Raw genomic sequence first — 16998 nt, 5'->3', positions numbered from 1 at the left:
AGAAAATACTCATTAAATTATTAGGCTGTTAAAATTATGTCATTTACATGTAAAATATTGAACATTATTAGACTTCATTTAAGAAGTTAGATTATGAATCACAAAATTAAGTACTTAAAGTATTAAATACAAGAACAAATATTTTTTTGGGCAAGTGGGTCATTTTATGTTATAAAGCAAAATAATTAAATAGAACTTATATTAAAGCCACTTTCATAGTTAAAAAAAAAAACTAAGTAAGAAATAAAAGAATAATTTAATTGATTAATTACATAATTTTTTTATTTGTATTTATTAGAAAAAATGTATATTTATTGTAAATATTTTTTAGAAGTGTGGTGGATTTACATAAATAATGGGGTGGAAATATCCCCACCCATATACAAGAGATAAATGAAAAAATTAATAATAATAGACTCAAAAAAATTGAAAAAATGGATCTATGTTCAACCAATCACACCTACCCAAAAAGATCTTTAGAATCGTTTAATTTAGAAAATCATCTTCGACTATATCATCATGGCATAATGATCTTAATTCTGTTATGTTTGTAGATTATATAATAGTCCTGATGATTGAGAAAGGATCCTCAATAGATCATTCTTAACCATCGAATATATATTGATCGCCTATTAAGAAACATGGGTTTATATACTGATCAAACATTACACAGATCCTATTCTTTTAAGACTTTAATTACTAAGCCTGAGAGTTGACTATCTCCTTGAGAGAAGGAAGCGCTCAGAAGCTTATAAACTCCTCCCCACCAACTTAAGAGGTCTAGAGTACAGAAGTTTTTAAGTTCTAACTAGAAGATGGAAAATAAAAAAGGAGATTTATTTATAGAGGATCGAACCAGTACATATACATAACATAACATAATATAAAATATATAGATGTACTTTTAATTTACACTTCATGTTCTTCTTCTAAGAAGAGAGTTAACTTTCTTCTGCTTAAGCTAAAAACAAGTTCAGTAGTAGAGCTAGCTAGCTCATCAAAGGCCTAATTTTAAAAAACCCCACAAAAACGTAAACATAATTAAAAACAGGAACAAAAAGAAAGAAACCCTAATTAATTTAAGCAGTTGATACTTGAGCTCCTGTTAAAAGAACCCAACAGTACTATCCTCTAATGACATGTTAATCAGGTCATCATCATCATGACCCTGATGAGCTGCAGCAACATCATCAAACAGCCATTTCTCTAGCAATGTGAGAGGGACTTGATGATGATGATGATGACGACTGTCCAATTTAGGCTTGCTTTCATCCTGAAACAGGCTAGTCTCCGAGGTCAAGTTCGCCGTCGTCTCAGACTGAGAGGCATCAGAGTTGGAAGAGTTGAAGCTAAACAGCGAGTCAAAACCCTCTGGTGTGGTTGCACTGAGCGCCCCTTCGCTTGAAATATTGGACCCGGACCCCGCCGCCGACGCATATGCCGTGTTGGTGAATGAATCCTGAGTGGTTTCAGAAATTTTTGGTGGGTTTTTCATCCAGTTTTGGAGCAACCGAGATATGTTTTCAGCATTTGATGCATATGGTGTGTTGTTGTAAGTAGTACTACTCATTGGCTTCAAGTTTGATTGATCAGGTGATAATAACAAATTAGCAGGGGAGGTAGGGCTTGTCTTGTCAAGGGACAAGGCTTCACAAAGGGCTTGTTTGGCCATGTGTATGTCTGTTTGGAGCCTTCTCTCCCACTGACCCTTATTGGAAGCTTGTTGTGAAGTAGATGAAAATCCATCTTGATTATTTTGTCCTCCATCGCTCCCTGTTTGGAGCTTTTTCAGCTTCTTTTTCAAGTGGGTGTTCCAATAATTTTTTATGTCGTTGTCTGTCCTCTGTGGAAGATATGAAGCTATGGCTGCCCATCTGCTCATCCAATATTTTTTAAAAATAAATTAGAAATTAAAATAATATAAACTCCCCTATTAGGAATTTAGGATTTACAAATTTTATTCGTAGACCATGCCTAGATTTGGAAACCAAAATGGTCTTGATTTGTTTAATATTTTATTACCTGTTGCCTAAAAGAGCTTGGAGGTGGATGATCATTTTTTCTTCATGATCAGTGAAGTTACCACGCTTGATTCCCGGCCGGAGATAATTTGTCCACCGGAGTCTGCAGCTCTTACTGCATCGAAGCAAGCCTTGGGACAAAAAAATAAAAAATAAAAGGGTCAATATTCAATTAAAAAAATAAAATATCACTGAAGAAGACGCTTGCTGCAGAATAATAACTACACCAATTTAATGAGCTAACCAACCGAAACCTAAAAGGAAAAGTTAAAAAAGATTAAAAAAGAGGGCGGAAAAAGAAACCTGTGTTAGTAGGAACCGATCTCCAATTTCCAGGACCATGTTCCTGAATATAAGAGACCAAGATGATGTCTTCTTCAGGTGTCCATGGCCCTTTCTTGACACCAATCTTGTCGCAGCAAGGCGGTCTCCCCATAACTTTCACTGGCTTCTCTCAAGACTATGAAATTAAGATTGATTTTCAGGATTGCTGCTGCTAATTCTGTGATCTATTTCCTTTTCTTTGACTTGGTTTGCTTTGGTTTATTCTTGATTTGTTCAACAGATATGGATGCTGAGCCTGAGACAAGCGTCCTGGGCAAGGGTTGCGGTGTGTATAAATAGAGAGACTGAGGGAGTTGTTTACGCTGACCGTAGAGAGGGTAAAAGGGAATTGATTGCTTACGAAAAAGAGTCAAAACGGACAGCGAAGAGCATTTACTCATTCCTTGCAAAAAGTCAGCTTTGCTTGGACCCTTCTCTCTTTCTCTCTCTGTGCGCCTCACAATACCGTGTGACATTCAATATGGGCATTTGTGTGGAGGTGGCATTGCACCGAAAACAGAAATCACTAAAAAGGAAAAATAAATAAATAATTTACTCGTCCCCATTTTTTGTCTTTTTTTTCTTTTGGATAAGACCCTTGTCCTTTGTTTTTTTATGGCTTTTTGGCAAGTAAATCGGTTTTCGGCAGACATTTTTTGGGCTTCTTCTCACGGTGTGAAAACTTATTGCGAACGATTCTAAACCTCATATCCTTGTGTCGTGTGCACGATTTTGACGCTAACGATGTTTGTTTTGTACACGATTGTAACAAAGAAACCATCCCACAAAGTGTAGGACATGTATCTCCTAGTAAACCCAACCCGATTTTTTCATAAAACTACTTTTTTAATTATTTTGTGTACGGTTTGTAAGAGTAATGATGATCATAAAAACAATCTTTTAACTATTTTGTGTACGGTATACGAGGGTAATGACATATATGAGGTGAAGTAGTGCTCTTTTTTTTTTTAGTAATATTATCGGTACGATTAATTTATAATTTTAAGGTTAGTGTTACGTTACGTTACGATATCGTAACGTACGTCACACATAGAAACAGTAGCGGGTCCTAATTTTAATATTATTTACATAGTCATAACTTATATCACTTATTCTAATTATCCTTATATGATGGATATTGATGCTCATTAAATTGTTTTTTTAGTATATATCAAGTAAAATGTGGGGGTGTTATATTATACAGGGGCTATATTATAGTCACTCTCATTGTAGACATCAAATGGGCATCCACATAAAGAATTCACTACTTTCAAAGTAATTTATATTGTTGTTCAAGTAACCACATATTTGAAACAAGCTTTATGAAATATGTGATAATATTCAAATTTTCATTTATTGATTTTGTGTATTTCAATAATAAATACTTAAATATCATTTAATTTTGTCAAACCATTAGGGTACTCTTTTCTTTTTCTTTGAATATTTTATACAATACTCTTACTAGATTATACAACTGTGACCCCTCGTGTCGTGTATGTTGATATTAGTGATATTGTATTAAAGATTACAAACATCTGGGACCTCTCGTGTCATATAAATTGATATTCTAAAGTGCTGCTTTATGCTTTTATGAAGACTCAAACCCTTACTCTTATGTGAGTTCGAGGGTTCTCCCACTAAGGTAAAGGCTCATTAATATTAGTAGTTTTTCAGAATCTAATTTTAAGAATCAGATTTAAAATTAATTTCATATCTATTTTCATATATATTATAAAAATCTAAACTTATTCTTATTAATTAGGAAATAAAGTTATTAACTTAAAGAGATTATAAATATTAACAACTATATTAAAATAATAGAATAAAAATAAATTAATAACACAAATATTTATTTTAATTATCAATTATTATTATATATACAAAATAAAAAATAGTTTAAATATATGTTTATACATGTGTAAATAAATTTTATTCAACATTATATTTAATTCAGTTTTTTACATTCTTACAGCAGTTTAACAGTAAATTTTATTAAATATATAAGATTACTTTTAAAATTCCCAACATATCTAAAAGCAAATGTTACCAAATGTTTACCTAATTCTCATCATAGCTGATTATTTCTAGCACAATTAACAACAATTATTTTAAAAGTTATAGTATTACCAAGCTTACCCTTATTCAGTTATGTTTAAAATCAATGAATATGAATTTGTTGTAAAGTTTTAAGTTAAAATTTAAATAACCCCTGCCTTATTATTTATTTATTTCTTTAGATCATACAATTACCTTATAATTATGTATATTGTAATTTCTCCAAAAGTTAAAAAAAGAAAAATGGTTAGCAGCCTCAAAGTTTGTTGTCACATTTTTTTCTCCTATGTATTATATTTAATATGTTATAGCATAAATGTGTAACAAAAAACTTAGGGTCTACATCCAATTAGTGCATTAAGTAATCTAAGGTCATTGTAACATATAACCGTTATATAATAGTTTTATTAACTATTTTTTTTAGTTTGTAGATAAAAATTTCTTACAAATATTGTTAATAGTTTCTTTAATTTCTTCTTTTTAATTATTAGTTAGTTCAATTAGTAAAATCTCTTTGAATATTTTTGTCTTCCATTAAATTATAACTGAAAAAAAAAATTCTCCTCAAAATTTTATTTTTACATGCACTTGTCAACTTATTCCCTGCATATAGTACATATCCCAAATGTGGGCATCATCAATACTCACTTTTCATTCCTCATTTCTCCAGTACTTTCGTTCGTGAAGGTGAAAAAGTTACCCATAAAAAGAATTCACTGATCGATGCGGTGTAAACAACGGTTAATCGAGAGGGAAAGGTGAAAGCGACAAACAATGGGGTTTACTTATCTCTTGTCTTGTGTGTGCCAAATGGATATGAGGATTTAAGGTAAGCTAATGTCAACCATGGCTGGCAGCCGTGAGCCTGCTCATTAATGCTTTGACGGTTGTATGTATGCTTATCAGTTCACAACGAATTAGTCAATTAGGTTATTTGTTAATTATCTTAAATAAATATCATCAAAGAAAAGAAGGAAATAATAGTTTCCATATGCAATTTGCATGCCCTACACAATTTATTTTGAGAGAGAGGACTCCTTAAGTAATTTTCAACTTCCAAGAGAGCCCGTTAAAATGCCATATTGAAATAAAAATATTGTACCTTAATATTGAATTTCCGGTAGAGTTAGATGCGATGATTGGTTGTAAATGAATAAGAATTATGGTTATGTGGCCCTCTTCTTATTTTTTTTTTTTTTTAATCTAGAAGAATACTATAAGATCCATCATTATTAGGTACAAACGTTCTTATTTTTTAAAATATAAATTTGAGATTTTTAATATTATGAAAAATTTAAATTTAAATTTTAAAAAATAAAAATACCTAAATTAGAGAAAAATTACATATTCCTAATAACTTACACTAATGGCTAGCCCTTTTCTTTTAATAAAAAATTGGCACAACTAGCTGGCGTATATTAAATGGACAACAGTCAAATCAACGGGATTATATAACCATTTGACTCTCTAAATCACTGCATGCATGTGAATATTTTGATGGGAGAAAATGTTATTGCAAAGTACATCCTTCGTGAATTTTGAACCACAGAAAAACCTTAAATAATTATGCATGATACGCCAAATTTTTGAATCACTTATTGATATGTAATAATATATTTTATTTTATGTATTATTATTTGGTATGACCGATAGAATGTTATTGAATTACTAATAGAATTTTATTAAATTATTGTATGAATGATATAATAGGTGTAGTTACAACTGAATAATAATATAGTTACAATGACAGCATATCATATTTCTCTATCAATTAAACCCCAAAAGTCTTTATTGAGATAACCATGATTAATTAATCAGACACCAAATTATCAACTCAAAAGCTCACATCATTTGACCAGCTAAACTAAGCACAAGTTGATCAGTATTTCTTTTCGGAAATTATAAAGATTTGAATTGAAATTCTAGTTTGTCTGTGTGAATTTTACTTGACGTTTGGCACCCTCATTTAATATAAGTCTATTAGATAGCCTGTTGTATTTTATGCTTTCGCTGGTACCCTCTATTCGTCTCAATTTTACTACTATGATATCACAATCTATTTTAGTTTACGATTTCGTTATTATGGCCCTGTTGAGTTAAAATCCTAATTCCACCATCAGAATCACCATACTGTTAATTACTAACTGAAACTCCCCCGGCAATTATTTGACTAGCTGGCAAACCAGATGTTAATTTTCACCCTCTCCAGATTTTTGTTCGAATCATGCCACTCTTTGAAATAAGATACACGTGTTATCTTCTTGAATTTTTGAAGGTGACAGAGATCATATATATGCTGTAAGCATAGAGGAAAGAAGCAGTCGGCGAAACGATCTCCGATTCTTAGCATACGCGGGATCTGATGACTAGGTGTTAATTTAGATTTTTGCGACGGGTTGGGACAAGTGGACGGTCAGTGATGCATGTATGTGTGAGTAAGAGAGAGAGTAAAAGTAACAATACATGTGTTTCGGACTCCGAGCCAGGACCCATGGATATTGAATATCGAAAGTGATAGACTATGAGCTTAACGTTTGCCTCGAAAAGGATCCCATCGAGTAGAGAGCCCTTTGATTTCCATCACTTTCTCCAGCTCTTTCTCTAAGCAATGTTATTGGAGGGATATTAATGGTGGATTTGACTCTGGGGGGGACAATTTTGAGTAGTGTTCGTCGTTTAATTATTCTTTATCATATGGGGTTGGATACAAATAAACATACAAACTTCCGAAAGTTACGTAGAAAGTATATGAGTAAGACTGTATTCTCAATCTGAAATCAAAATTGGGTACATATGAATACAATTACCAAAACTGCATACGCTGGGGATTGAATACTGCTTTAAAAGATTGTAAGAGAAGAAAAAGTCTTCCGGCCGGTGACTGGGCTCTTCTTATCCACGTCCTGCAATGGACACCCAGCAAAATGACGCTCATTAATTATAGCATATACTACAATTTTGTTATACCAAAATTTTGTAAAATGTCACACATATAATTAATGAATAAGGACAGCAAAGCAATATGTATAAAGCTTCTAAAACTTAAAACAAATAAAAACAAATTAAAGACTCCTGAGTAGCAAATGTGAAGTGGTAGACTTTCTGCGCTGCTGGATTATTTAATAAACACTTTTGACTATTTCTCTACTTAAAAGTGTGACCATTTATTAGCAGGGAAGACGATGAGGACACCTCCATAACCAGACAGGGATGGTGCCACGCGTCATGAACAAAGTCTCTTAGTGTTTATTGCACAAGAAAAATAGTGATATGGGTGCGGATCAATCTTTGATCAGTTTTGAATTGCATGCAAATCCTTTTCTCGAATTGGCAGGTGAGTACAAAATTCCTTAGTTCTTGATTTTTTTTGTTTGCCCTTTTTTATTTGTCTTATGAAATGGCGTTTCACACTTTGGTTCAGCTTCTTGCTTTCACAAATTAGTGGGCATAAAGAAAATGACTATTCAAAAAATCAGGAACCCACTTTAATTCATCGTATGAAGTTCTTCCACCACACAAATATGGGATACTTATGAATAATAAACATTATGTTTTTATATTTTAAGATACAAATTTGAGAATAGGCGTTGTTCTCGAATTATAATTTAATATCACATTATAATAAAATATTTATGGTAGAATTTATATTTTAAAACGTGCAGAGATTTACTCATTGAGAATAAATTTATATCCATCACATGAGGAAACACTTAATTGATAGAATGCTTTGATAAGAATTTTATTAAATATTTTTTATATGGTTAAATTCCATTTATATTTTACAACGAGAAGTCGAAATCTAAATTAGATTCTCTATCATCAACTTAAACATAAAGTGGCCGCTAGGAGTAGCAAAACAAAGGCGTGAAACATAAAGTGAATTGTAGGGATGTAAGGAACTTTGTTAGGTAGTGCTTATAGGTATGGATAATTTGTAAACAATAATGCGATCTTATCAAATAAAAACAAAATGGTGATGCAAAAGCTTGTTGCTAAGCTACTTAAATTTAGAGAAGGCAATCACACATTTAATTTCTTTGAAAGTAACAACTCAAATGCTCAACCATTTTTCTTTTCACAGTATTTAAGCTTATTTCCAAAGATAATATGTCACCGTTTTTATAAATATGATTGTCAAAAAAGATGACATGCCACCGTTTTTATAAATCTGACATAATTGATTACGATGAAACAAATATGTCCTAACACGTCTCGTTCAATCACAATAAAATTTTTAATTGATTGTAATGAGTCTGCATGGTTTTAAATCGTTTCAAGGAGTACAGTGGCGAGCATTAAATATTATTAATTGCTTGTACTTACCGAAATGTTTCAATGTTATGGAACAGTAACATGAACTAAGAAAAAAAGAAAATAAAAACATGTTTAATAATCAAACGATGAATTCTTGGAAGAATGAAGATATACAAATCGTACAAATTCTTGAGAAGAATGAAGATATACAAATCGTACAAACAAAAATTCCACGTGTCAAGACAAGAGCAACCCACATGGCAAGGGCGGCCGGTGCTTCAATTTAAATATGGATCCACGTGTCGAGAGGGAGAGAGGGCGAGCTTTTTAGGAGATCCTCAATACAACAGCACTTAACATGAAACCGCGGAGGGGGGAGGGGGGTGGATATCTAAGCGATAGGTCACCAATCACCATCCTTCAAATGTGAAGCACGGCAGAAGCAAACGGGGACGCTTTACCTTACCAAAGGCGCTTGTTATGTTAGGTCTAAAAATCGGAGCCCACCCATGCGAAAAGGCATATTTTATTCGCATTATGTGGGCTTCGGCCCATCCTACAACTCAATCGCGACCAGCCATTCGGCTGGCATTGTTGCAGTTTTCATTGATCACCTTGTTACGTAAGTTAGGGCACAGCCACTAAACGACTACAGAAGTATTTGAGTTCATGAGGGGATTCGCTTGCTTGCTTCTTCTTCTCCTCCTCCTCGAGAAGTGTTATGATAATGTTATCCAATGATTTCCTCACCATTTTTAACAAACGATTCCAAGATATGTGAACGGGCAATGATATATATATATATTTTTAAACAAGGAATAGATTTCATTCCATGCTTGTAAATTGTAATATATGCAACCAATGAAACTATATTTCACTTCACGAGGAGAGATGGTTTATTGACAGATATAATAATAATAGGGTCTTATGAAGAAATTGATACACAACTTGTTATATTTTAGACTTGATTAAACCTAGAAATTTTAGATGTAGAAAGAGATTTAGATTTTAGTGGAGAAAGACGACTATTAATTTAAATTATATGAAAAAAAAATTCTCATTAGAGTTGAAGAATGAAAAGGAATATGATTATGTAATAGGCATAGATTATATTATGATGATTTTCTTTGATTTGTAAGTTAAATATAAATTTTTGATGAAATGTGATAAACATTCATGCGGCTATTTGAGACATTTTAACAATTAGCACTAACTGAAGCAATGATCATAAACTTTTGAAACATTTTAAAAATTATGACGATCAACTATAAGTTGAGGATTTGATGCAAAAGACTAAAGGAAAATTACCCATATTGTATTCCTTTTCCTTAAATTCGTCTGGTCCACGATTAAAATGATTGTCCTTGATTGAGTGACAATGATCTTACTCATTGAGCAAAATGAGCTAAACCCTAGAAATGTAAATACTTTAGCTGGTCCAATAGCTAAATTTACTTTGATAATTGCACATAAAACAAACGACATAATAAATGCGACAAGTTAATTCCACATGATAGTGTTAGATTTTAGTAATGTCATTTATGTTCTTACAATCCCTTAGAATTTTGGCCATGTATAGTTGGTTGCCTTCTCCTCTCATTGGAGAAATGTCACCAATAGTTGTCATCCCTCTTATCAATTAAATGAATGAAAACATTTTAAGAATTATGTCCAATGAACTTCACTCGCATTCCATTGCAAAGTGCTTTTATTAAAAAAAAAAAAAGCTTAAATTCTCGTACACACAACTATATATGTGAGAAAGTAAAAGAACATGTGACCCATATCGCAACACTTCATCTCTACTGTGCAATTTTGTGTTTGGTATTGATTCTCAATCAATCTTTGAAAGAATTAAAAATGAAACAACACCAACTTTGATACATTCATTATGAGATGTTATATCACTTTAACTTACCAAATAGAATTCCAACACGTTGAAATTCATTGCGTCTAGTTTCTAAAAACAATATAGTTCTAGATCTAGCTCTTATCCAACCCGAAAAATTTAAAAAAAGGGCCAAAGAATGGAAAGGAAAATCCTAAAGAAGCAATCATCGTTTTTTCATGTCACGAAATTTAACAATGTTTTTGACGGTGCAACAGCTACCCACTTTTGATGGTGCATTTATTCGTACCTGTTTCAATTTCTACAGGGTTCCTAATTAAATTTTGCATAACACGTGGAACTATACTTTACAAACATATAAACATGAAAAAGCAAGATACATATCATTATTAAAATTTTATTGTGGCACACTAAGGGGCGAGTTTGGCATCACGGTCGAGATTAGAATTGATAGGCTATGATTGTAATAAATCGAATTATGTGTGGTGTAGTACGTTATTAACTTAGAATGCACATATAATTTTTATTTTAAAAATAATTATAAATTGAATAACCTATTATTTTTTTATATGATATATATTTTGTGCTATTTTACTTAAACATTTATATGAATAAAAATCACATCTCTTGTTTTTAGAGAGCAAGATTAAAACCCTAATAATTTAATAATCTAAACAATTCAATAAGTTATCTCAACTTTTTTATAGAGCCACTGTTCGAGTTCGAGATTTCATTATTATCCTTAAGAGCGACTGTTGCCGTCACTCCGCTATTCTTCTTTATAGTTGCATGACTTTGGATATATAATGTAGAGGGAAAAGTCAAATTATTGTACGAGAACGGACAAGTAATTATGTTATAATTTGTATAAGTATCCTGAGCGCAGACTATCAACGTCAATCAATGTAAACAACTTATTTCGTATGCGAGATTTAATAGACGTTGCATGGTACCTTTAGAATATGACTAATGCTAAGTTACATGCATGTACCTTACAACCCTCTCACATAAATAGTGAATGATGTGGGTCCACTCACTATTCATGTGAGAAGGTTGTAAGGTACATGCATGTAACTTAGAGGGATCCTATTTTGCCTTTTGCGCTGTCACTGTATTAGATCTAATGGAGGAGTAGTTTGCTCTAATCATGGAAACTGATCCTAAAGATGTGGTTGATTTTGTTTTACAGAAAAAAAAAAGCAGCAGAATTGAAATCTTTTGAACCATTGTTGATATCCAAAACAACATGTAAAGGGGGGATAAGATGTTCAAAATTCAGCATATTCCAAAAAATTGTAATGCAATTGCTTATGCCCTAATTAAAATAGCTTTTGCTAGTGGTGATACTTATGTTTGGAAGGGGTCATTTCCTCAAATTATATATGTATTTACTAAGTTGATTTAACGAAAGTAACTCTTTCTATTAAAAAATAAATAATGTTAATGTAAGAGTAGTTTCAAAAAAGAAGAAGGTAATTTTGTAGCTGAAGTAGAAATACAAGAACAAGGAAAAAGAAAAAAATAATCAACATTGGGATTGAAAGAAATAGCACATTACATTGAAAAAAAAAATAAAAGTTGCAGAATTGAAAAAAAAGTATTGATTTTTTTTTCTTGACTATGATTAAATAGAGAAAATTGGGTAGAATATGGAAGGAGAGGAAAGAAGAATGGGAAAAATGGAATTATCATAATGCTTATAAATAAATTAGAAACAAGAAAGAAAATAAGAGAGAAAGTATATAGGGTTCCATCATAAAAGACGAAAAGAGGGTGTGGTACAATGGGGAATACCACAGCTTTGTCCGTTTATACTTATGGTGATATTTATAAGTCGTACGTTATAGATGGTCATATATCGTAAACAAGCTGCCGTTCATATGAGACAAATTCCTGTATCGTGACAAGGACTCGACTCACAATAATTCATTTACGCAGCAACTTTGGGTTTCAACATTCTAACGAGAGAAAACAAATCCTGAGAAAACAAGTCCTGAGCTTTCAAGGTGACCATTAGTCCGAGAGTTTTTCTTTACGATTTACGCCTAGTATAAAATTAGCTATTGAAACAACAACCATGTGAGAATCAGAGACACATTAGCGTCAGCGCGAAACGAAATTTTGGGTTTTTAGACTTTTAATCTCTTATGTTTCATCGAGTAATCATCAATCTGAAGAGCATTTTTATCTTTTGTTTCTTAATTCTTTAAACCCATTGGTTACAAATATTAAGTCTGTGCTTCAGGAATGCTAAATCAGTAATAGTTCAAATAATCAGAATGAAAAGAAAAGAAAAGAAAAGAAAATAAGAAGGAGACTTCTGCTTCTGTCTGTTTTCACCATCGTGATCAGATTCCATGAGCATAAAACAGGCTATAAAGTTTACCCATTCCATTGGGTGCAAAAAAGAATCCATTAAAAAAGCTAAAGTAACTGTCGATTTACATCTTTGTTGACAAATTTTTTGATGTGATGCCTCTTTTGAAATGCAAGTGCAGCTTTCTACGTAAATATGTGTGATATTTTCACAAAGTTTTTCAAGGTACAAACTGCAGTCCCGAAATCTCAGAGATGCGTCGTGAAGAAGAAAATCAAAGAACAGTTAAGAGAACTACACCCAGCTGGAAAGAAATTCCGCACTCAAACTGACTTCAATCACTGGGTTCAAATGTCTGTTGCAAAAACTGGTAAAGCTCCTGTGCGACCATAGCGGGATACTCTTCTTGCGGCAAAAGAGCACCTGGAACCTCGACAAACTTAGTAACTCCTTTGGCTCCCTTGAGTGCTTCCATCTCAGCTTTTGACCTCCTCGGAGATCCTTCAGTTGACACAACTAGAAGTGGCAACTTTCCCTCCAAATCTGCAAAGAGTTGCAGGAACTCCTCTCGGGAGTTAACTGGGTCGAGAAGACCAGTTAAGAAAGCAGCTGGCACATAACGGGCTCCTTTCCGTTTTGTTAGTGTGTATCTGCTTTCGACGATGCCTGGAGTGACATTGTCAGGATTCGCGTAAACATGGGATTTGTATTGGGATTGAATTGCCTTCTCATTGCTAACAAGCATATTATACATCATCCAGCCTACACCAGGGGCCCTTAAGGTTCCTCTAAGCAGCCCGTATCTGGTGAAGTCATGAAAAATGAGCAAGAGAAATCACTTCATTAAACAATAACTGGATTCAATAACTAAAAATGTTATTGTCAGTCAAGTTTTCTTTAAAGAAAATTTAAAAAATTTCTGAAGAACAAACCGACAGCACCAGGTGAGAGGGATCCCTATGAACGTTTTAAATTGTCATGGGACCTAGCTAAGTTGCAATATAACAATCCAGATTCAGATTTACTGTTCCGAGGTCTCTATTTTGCATTGTTCTTCCAATCACTTTGAGTCCACAGACATGTCAATTGGTGATTGCTTCATTTTTTAATATTATTTTCAAGATGGAGTACAATCATGAAACCTTGGATCTCTATATTGTTTCATCTCAGGTGAGTAGTCTGTAATCAAAAGTCTAAATCCTAAAATGGTAACAAATCTAAATTTAGTAAACCTCAGTACATATGACGTTGCGCCAAATTTAACATTAAAAGGACTTTTGACCATTTGAGCTCTCATTCAAGAGGCTATAGAGGCTATAGACAGCAAGGTGACTCGCTCTTAAGTATTCCTGACAATGCATAATCTTACCATTCAGCACACAATAACCAATCAAAGCATGCACAGCATTTTCCGTCAAGAAAAAAGCAGTCTATATCAAAGGTAAAATGACATTCACTATACCTTGTTTCCATGCTAGAATCTCGACCAAAAACAATTGGAAGTGGACCAGCCCAGGTGGGTGCAACGGCAGCTATGGCTGTGGGCTTCACCAAATTCTTTTTTGCAGCACGAACTGTTAATGTGGCAGCATGCCCTCCTCCAAAGATCACCAAATCACTTTCTGGTTTAATATAGAATATTATTAGCAACCACAATTCCTTGACAATATTTAACACATGGAATTCATGGTAACAGAAACCCTGAAGGAGACAACATGCAAAATATTGTACGTAGTTCACTGCAAAATACAACCATCCATAAACATGAGGATGGTTATGAGAAATATGTGCTTGGGGACCTCATGCAATGTCCAAAAGAAAACCGATGTCAGAACATGAGTCATTGAGAAACAGAGCTAAAAAAGCACACAGAAACATTTGTTAAAAAAAAATCACCAGATTGTTAACATTTTGACTAAAACAAAAAGTCCAAGAATTCAAAATTCTATGACATCAATGGCCCAAATTGAAATTAGTTTCCACATCTTAGTCATATTGTTGTGCATGCCATCATAGTCATAGATCCTCAAACTCACAAACAGTTGACAAATGACCAAATTTCTGTTCATTGAGCCCAAGGTGTTTGGTGTATGCTGCTTTGTTATGAAAAACTAATCACTACTAGAAATAAAGAAGTCCCAAGTGAAGTGATAAAGGAGAAACTGCATCAAGTCTTTTTGAATCTCTGTAAGGACTAGAAGATTTAAAAAATCCCTAATCATATAGATATTCCCTAAAAATTTATACTAAAACAGCAGCCGACAAGATATAAGAGAGGTGGATAACAGTCTAAGTAAAGAAAATTTCTATTACTGAACAAGTGAAATATTATAGAGAATTAACCTACTGTATTTTCCTTTACCCATGACATAAAGAAGAATGATAGGCTGTGCATCCAACGGTTTCTTACTTGCTTACATATGTGCATACAAACTTCTAAAAATCCGAGAACTTTTCGTTCATTGAGGCAATCTCTTTCACTTAATTGGAACCGAATATAGTTATAAATACGAAATGGAGGGACAGCAGAGCAAGACATTTCTAGAAGAGTGAAAATTCAGCTGAAACAAGATCAACGAAAGACCAAAAACATCTCAAAAAATCAAATACGTTGTTATTAAGTAATTTTAGTATAAGACCTCAGGCATGTCCTTGACAAAATAAAGAGCCATCAAAAGGCAAAGGGAGCATTATGATAAGGATGATCGGTGAAGTAATCAACAAATAATAGTGACTTCAGCTTTAACAACCTGATGAGCTTACAGGGCTATCAGGTGCATTGATTAAGTCAACCACAAATTTCTCCATCACATCAGCATTGTAATCCATCTTTGGTCTATCAGAGTAACCCAAACCAGGCCAATCAACAATAGTAGCACGCCAATTGACTTTGCCAACTCGTTGAACAATGTCTTGAGCCACCAATCTCCATTCTTCAACAGTGCTAACATCGGAAATGGTTGGTATCATAAGGATATTTTTAGAAGGGTCAGGGCTCTCTCTCTCATGTTTCTCATAATAGATATTGATAGAATTTTCCTTGAATTTCCATTGCCAATTACCAGTCTGAAATAAAATGAGACCACTATGAGCCAAAACACAATAACCAAGACAGTACTAAAAAAATTCACAACCACTTGGCATCCATTGAAAAACAAATGAAATCATAAGTTGCTAATTAAACTCCGTATTCTCGCTGTTATTATTGTAGAAAGAGTTGTATTTAGAAATTAAGTTAAAGCTACAATAAAACAGTTCTGTATCACATAGAATTTTATACAAGTTCATCTAATTCTTTTACAGAAATTGAAAAAAAAGGTTCCATTAATGATCCCTTTAATTTTTTTTTTGTCATATCATTAATCATCCAATTCGCACTTGAAGTGTTCTTAGCAACTACAAACGTACAATAATAGCCATTGATAAACACATAAAGACTACCATGGAAATGAATCAAAACCTATTCATATCACTTCAGTTGGTGCCCAACTTCTTTTGACATTTCAACTTTCAATTGCTAAAATAAACGGGCTCATCTGGATAAAACAAGAAGAAAACATTTCATTGTATATGATTGAAAAATTCAACCCACGTAAATTAAACAAATACTGAGATTTTCCCATCCATCAAAGCCATTATTTCGTAATCATCAAAAAAATAATGACAAGAAAATAAGAACCTGTAAGCAAAATGATCTGACCTTTGATGGGGTTGACTGTTTTTCGACAACGGAGGCTGTAGAGTAATCGACAGAAGTTGAAGAAGATGCCTTGAGTGAAGTGGGTTTTAGAGAGTGAACATTTTGAGACAAAAAGGGTCTGTAAATTTTGCGGGAAAGGGTGAAAGATGAAGATGAAGAGATGGAGAATGTTGCAGAGAAAGCCATTGACAGGGAGACAATACAATGCAAATGAGTGTAAATTATTAAGACAACACGGTTCAATAAGAATCTGGTTTCGACTTGGAACCAGAACCGCTTGAGTGGGTTGAATTCGCTGGTCTCGGTTGTAGCCAAGAAAAATATGAATCATAGTTGGTGAAATAAAAAGAGAATGAGAATAAAATATAGGTAATTTATCGTCAGCCCCCATATGTTTTAACAATTAGCGCCGCGCACCCAGATGTTTCAACCATGTGCGGCGTGCACCCATTTCCGTTAAATAAACAGTTATTTGCAA

General features: G+C 33.2%; 2 protein-coding genes across 3 annotated transcripts; both read right to left on the bottom strand.

Moving 5' to 3' along the window:
- Positions 1–818: 818 nt before the first annotated feature.
- Positions 819–2638, bottom strand: LOC102626104 (myb-related protein 306-like). Its single transcript, XM_006477388.4, has 3 exons — positions 2325–2638; positions 2023–2152; positions 819–1874 (listed from the first exon to the last, which is right to left on the bottom strand). Exons 1-3 carry the CDS (start codon positions 2455–2457, stop codon positions 1106–1108), a joined length of 1032 nt encoding a protein of 343 aa, XP_006477451.2. The 5' UTR covers positions 2458–2638; the 3' UTR covers positions 819–1105.
- A 10241-nt stretch (positions 2639–12879) lies between these two features.
- On the bottom strand, positions 12880–16853 carry LOC102625618 (uncharacterized). Of its 2 annotated transcripts, none has more exons than XM_006477386.4 (4): positions 16500–16853; positions 15571–15886; positions 14283–14442; positions 12880–13623 (listed from the first exon to the last, which is right to left on the bottom strand). In XM_006477386.4, the coding sequence occupies exons 1-4, from the start codon at positions 16704–16706 to the stop codon at positions 13155–13157; spliced, it is 1152 nt and encodes a 383-aa protein (XP_006477449.2). In that variant the 5' UTR covers positions 16707–16853; the 3' UTR covers positions 12880–13154. The 2 variants fall into 2 exon arrangements, with proteins under 2 accessions (XP_006477449.2, XP_006477450.2); XM_006477387.4 differs by having other exon boundaries at positions 16521–16850.
- Between the last annotated feature and the right edge of the window lie 145 nt (positions 16854–16998).

This window comes from Citrus sinensis, chromosome 3 (assembly GCF_022201045.2).
Source record: "Citrus sinensis cultivar Valencia sweet orange chromosome 3, DVS_A1.0, whole genome shotgun sequence".
Taxonomy (NCBI): domain Eukaryota; kingdom Viridiplantae; phylum Streptophyta; class Magnoliopsida; order Sapindales; family Rutaceae; genus Citrus; species Citrus sinensis.
This window is presented reverse-complemented; position numbering and strand designations above follow the sequence as displayed.

Excerpts from the sequence above, each read along its gene's own strand:
- LOC102625618 (XM_006477386.4), bottom strand. The coding sequence starts at position 16,706 with ATGGCTTTCTCTGCAACATTCTCCATCTCTTCATCTTCATCTTTCACC. Across the intron at positions 14,443-15,570 it reads TAGCCCTGTAAGCTCATCAG|AAAGTGATTTGGTGATCTTT; the intron begins GTTGTTAAAGCT and ends ATATTAAACCAG. Across the intron at positions 13,624-14,282 it reads GATTCTAGCATGGAAACAAG|ATACGGGCTGCTTAGAGGAA; the intron begins GTATAGTGAATG and ends TGACTTCACCAG.
- LOC102626104 (XM_006477388.4), bottom strand. The coding sequence starts at position 2,457 with ATGGGGAGACCGCCTTGCTGCGACAAGATTGGTGTCAAGAAAGGGCCA. Across the intron at positions 2,153-2,324 it reads ATCGGTTCCTACTAACACAG|GCTTGCTTCGATGCAGTAAG; the intron begins GTTTCTTTTTCC and ends TTTTGTCCCAAG. Across the intron at positions 1,875-2,022 it reads CAAGCTCTTTTAGGCAACAG|ATGGGCAGCCATAGCTTCAT; the intron begins GTAATAAAATAT and ends TTGGATGAGCAG.